Source organism: Anolis sagrei, chromosome 12 (assembly GCF_037176765.1).
Source record: "Anolis sagrei isolate rAnoSag1 chromosome 12, rAnoSag1.mat, whole genome shotgun sequence".
Taxonomy (NCBI): Eukaryota; Metazoa; Chordata; class Lepidosauria; order Squamata; family Dactyloidae; genus Anolis; species Anolis sagrei.
The window spans coordinates 21,315,389-21,320,109 of record NC_090032.1 but is presented as its reverse complement, the minus strand read 5'-3'; the positions used below and the strand labels follow the sequence as shown (position 1 = coordinate 21,320,109).

The following is a 4,721-nucleotide window of genomic DNA, read 5'->3' as shown; positions in this document are numbered from 1 at the left end:
GACAGACAGATGGACAGCCAACCAGACAGATAGATAGATAGATAGATAATCTATCTATCTATCTATCTATCTACCTACCTACCTACCTACCTACCTACCTACCTACCTATCTATCTATCTGGCTGTCAGTCCATCCGTCCATTCATCTGTCTATCTGAGTTGGACTGGATGGTCCTTATGGTCTATGGTTCTATCTATCCATTCATCCATCTATCTATCTATCTATCTATCTATCTATCTATCTATCTATCTGTTTGGCTGTCCGTCTGTCCGTCCATCCATCTGCCTATCTCTATCTGAGTTGGACTGGATGGTCCTTATGGTCTCTTCCAAGTCTATGGTTCTATCTATCTGGTTGGCCGTCCATCCGTCCATCCATCCATCTGTCTATCTGAGCTGGACTGGATGGTCCTCATGGTCTCTTCTAAGTCTATGGTTCTATTTATCTGGCTGACCATCCATCAGTCCATCCATCCGTCCATCCATCCATCTGTCTATCTGAGCTGGATGGTCCTCATGGTCTCTTCTAAGTCTATGGTTCTATTTATCTGGCTGACCATCCATCCGTCCATCCATCCATCCATCCATCCATCCATCTATCTGTCTGAATTGGACTGGATGGTCCTTATGGTCTCTTCTAGGTCTATCTATCTATCTATCTATCTATCTATCTACTTACTTACCTATCTATCTATCTGGCTGTCAGTCCATCCGTCCATCCATCTGTCTATCTGAGTTGGACTGGATGGTCCTTATGGTCTATTGTTCTATCCATCTAGATAGATAGATAGATAGATAGATAGATAGATAGATAGATAGAACCATAGACTTAGAAGAGACCATAAGGATCATCCAGTCCAACTCAGACAGTTAGATGGATGGATGGATGGACTGATGGACGTCCAGCCAGATAGATAGAACCCTAGACTTGGAAGAGACCATAAGGACCATCCAACTCCATTAGACCGAGCTCTTAGAAGAGCTCTAGCTGCAATTGTGGATCCCAGGACGCTACTCAAGACAGCCATGGTTGTTTACCCTGGAATTGTGCGCTATATGTTTCCGTAGAGTGTCGTTCAGGAACACGCCCCTTTCCGTCTTGCAGGCATGATTGTCTACGGGGTTTCCCGCCTCTGCTTCTCCTCCCTCCAGCCCTTTGGGGAGCTGCGCAGGGAGGTGGAGATCCACAGGCACTACGTCTCCCAGTCGGTCCACCTCTTCATCCTCTACTTCTTCAACATCGCCGTCCTCTCCACTTACCTGCCCCAGGAAGGACTCAAACTCATCCCGCTCCTGACCGCCCTTTTTGCCATCGCACGGTAAGGGATAGATAGATAGATGGATGGATAGATAGATAGATAGATAGATAGATAGATAGATAGCCAGATAGGTAGATAGAAAGATAGACAGACCGATCGATCGAACCATAGATTTGGAAGAGACCATTAGGGTCATCCAATCCAACTCAGATATAGATAGGTAGATAGGGAGATGGATGGATGGGGAGATAGATGGGTGGATGGTTGGGTGGGTGGGTGGATAGATAGGGAGATGGATGGATGAATAGGTAGATGGATGGATGAATGGATGGATGGACGGACGGACAGACAGACAGGGGATGGATGGATGGGGAGATACATGGATGGATGGATGGATGGATGGATAGCAAGATGGATGGATAGGGAGATAGATGGATGGATAGATAGGGAGATACGTGATTGGATGGATGGACGGATGGACAGACAGACAGACAGGGGATGGATGGATGGGGAGATACATGGATGAATGGATGGATAGATATATAGATAGATAGATAGATAGATAGATAGGGAGATAGATAGGGAGATAGATGGATGTATGGATGGCTAGATAGGGAGATAGATGGATGGATGGATGGATGGATGGATGGGGACATGGATAGATGGACGGACAGACGGACGGACGGACAGACAGGGGATGGATGGATGGGGAGATACATGGATGGATGGATGGATGGATAGGGAGATGGATGGATGGATGCATAGGGAGATACATGGTTGGATGGATGGATAGGGAGATAGATGGATGGACGGACAGACGGGATGGATGGATGGATGGATGGATAGGGAAATGGATGGATGGATGCATAGGGAGATACATGATTGGATGGATGAATAGGGAGATGGATGGATGGATGGATGAACGGACGGACAGACGGACAGACAGGGGATGGATGGATGGGGAGATACATGGATGTATGGATGGCTAGATAGGGAGAAAGATGGATGGATGGGTGGATGGATGGGGAGATGGATGGATGGATGGACGGACAGACAGGGGATGGATGGATGGGGAGATAGATGGATAGGGAAATGGATGGATGGATGGATGGATGGATGGATAGATAGGGAGATGGATGGATGGATGGATGCATAGGGAGATACATGGTTGGATGGATGGATAGGGAGATAGATGGATAGATGGATGGATGGATGGATGGATGGGGAGATGGATGGATGGATGGATGGACGGACGGACGGACAGACAGACGGGATGGATGGATGGATGGATGGATGGATGGATAGGGAAATGGATGGATGGATGCATAGGGAGATACATGATTGGATGGATGGATAGGGAGATGGATGGATAGGGAGATGGATGGACGGATGGACGGATGGACAGACAGGGGATGGATGGATGGGGAGATACATGGATGGATGGATAGGGAAATGGATGGATAGATGGGGAAATGGATGGATAGATGCATAGGGAGATACATGATTGGATGGATGGATAGGGAGATGGATGGATGGGGAGATACATGGATGAATGGATGGATAGATAGATAGATAGATAGATAGAGAGAGAGAGAGAGAGAGATGGATGGATGGATGGATGGATGGATGGATGGATGGATGGCTAGATAGGGAGATGGATGGATGGATGGATGGATGGATAGGGAAATGGCTGGATGGATAGGGAGCTACATGAATGGATGGATGGATGGATAGATGGATAGGGAGATGGATGGATGGATGGATGGATGGATGGATGGATGGATGGATGGATGGATGGATGGATAGACAGACAGGGGATGGATGGATGGGGAAATACATGAATGGATGAATGGATGGATAGGGAGATGGATGGATGGATGGATGGATGGATAGACAGACAGGGGATGGATGGATGGGGAAATACATGAATGGATGGATGGATGGATAGGGAGATGGATGGATGGATCAAATCATAGACTGGGAAGCAATCATAAGGGCCATCCAGTCCAACTCGGATACAGACAGAGAGATAGATAGAGAGATAGATAGAGGAAGAGAAGGACATCAGGCGGGGAGATCTTCAGCCTTCTCTGCCAAAGAGGTTCCTAAGGCCATCAGAAATGTATGTTCTATATTTGTATATCATGTGGAAAGTGCTGTCTCTGGACTCCTGTTGCCGTGTCCTGTCTCCTCCCCAGGCTCCTCTACTGGTTGGCCTATGCCATGGGGCGCTCCTTCCGCGGGTTCGGCTTCGGCTTGACCTTCCTGCCGCTGGTCACCATGCTCCTCTTCAACCTCTACAGCATGTTCCTCAACGATTCGGAGAGCATGTTTGCCGTAGACGATGCCATGGGAGAGCAGGACAAGGCCGTCAAGCCTCGATACTGGGGCTGAAAAGGGCCGGGACCCCAAGGGACATCCAGTCCAACCTCCTTCATTCCGCCGTGCAGGAAGACTCCATCCAAGCCCTCCCGACAGATGGCCATCCAGGGTTTTCCTCTGTTTCAGCAAGAGACAATATTTGTGCCGTCCTCAATAGGATATCCTTTCCAATATTTACATTTTTTTGTCCCCCTCTCCTTCGTGAATTGTGTCACAATATTATTTCAGATGAGATCGGACCAAAGAATAGAGGCTATGGTGGCACAGCGGGTTAAACCGCTGAGCTGCAGAACATGCTGGCCGAAAGGTTGGTGAGCTCCCGCTGTCAGCCCCAGCTCCTGCCAACCTAGCAGTTCGAAAAAATGCAAATGTGAATAGGTACTGCTTTGGTGGGAAGGTCACCGCTGAGCTGCTGACCGAAAGATCGGCCGTTTGAATCCAGGAAGCAGGGGGAGCTCCTGCTGTTAGCCCCAGCTCCTGCTAACCTAGCAGTTCGAAAACATGCAAATGTGAGTAGATCAGTAGGTACCACTTTGGCAAGAAGGTCACCGCTGGGTCTCTGAACTTGCTGACTGAAAGATCAGAAGTTCGAATACGGGGAGTGGGGTGAGCTCCTGCTGTCAAAAACATGCAAATGTGAGTAGATTAATAGGTACTGCTTTGGCAGGAATGTCACCACTGGGTTTCTGAATTTGCTGACTGAAAGATCAGCGGTTTGGATCCAGGGAGCAGGGTGAGCTCCTGCTGTTAGCCCCAGCTTTTGCCAACCTAGCAGTTCAAAAACATGCAAATGTGAGTAGATCAGTAGGTACCACTTCGATGGGAAGGTCACTGCTGAGTTGCTGAACTTGCTGACTAAAAGATCAGCGCTTTGAATCCGGGGAGTGGGGTGAGCTTCCACTGTCAGCCCCAGCTTCTGCCAACCTAGCAGTTCGAAAACATGCAAATGTGAATAGATCAATAGGTACTGCTTCGGCGGGAAGGTAATGGCGCTCCATGCAGTCATGCTGGCCATATGACCTTGGAGGTGTCTGTGGACGACACCGGCTCTTTGGCTTCGAAATGGAGATGAGCACCAGA

At 48.5% G+C, this 4,721-nt stretch overlaps 1 protein-coding gene across 2 annotated transcripts in view; it reads left to right on the top strand.

The window, feature by feature from the left end:
* Positions 1-4,064, top strand: part of TMEM79 (transmembrane protein 79) — a 9,252-nt gene extending 5,188 nt beyond the window's left edge. Inside the window, exons 2-3 of one of the 2 annotated variants that reach the window (XM_060757887.2) lie at positions 1,069-1,319; positions 3,458-4,064. In XM_060757887.2, coding sequence (XP_060613870.2) covers positions 1,069-1,319; positions 3,458-3,916 — 710 coding nt within the window. In that variant the 3' untranslated portion in view covers positions 3,917-4,064. The remainder of the gene's footprint in view (positions 1-1,068; positions 1,320-3,457) is intronic. The other variant, XM_060757888.2, reaches the window with a different exon arrangement.
* Positions 4,065-4,721: the final 657 nt, after the last annotated feature.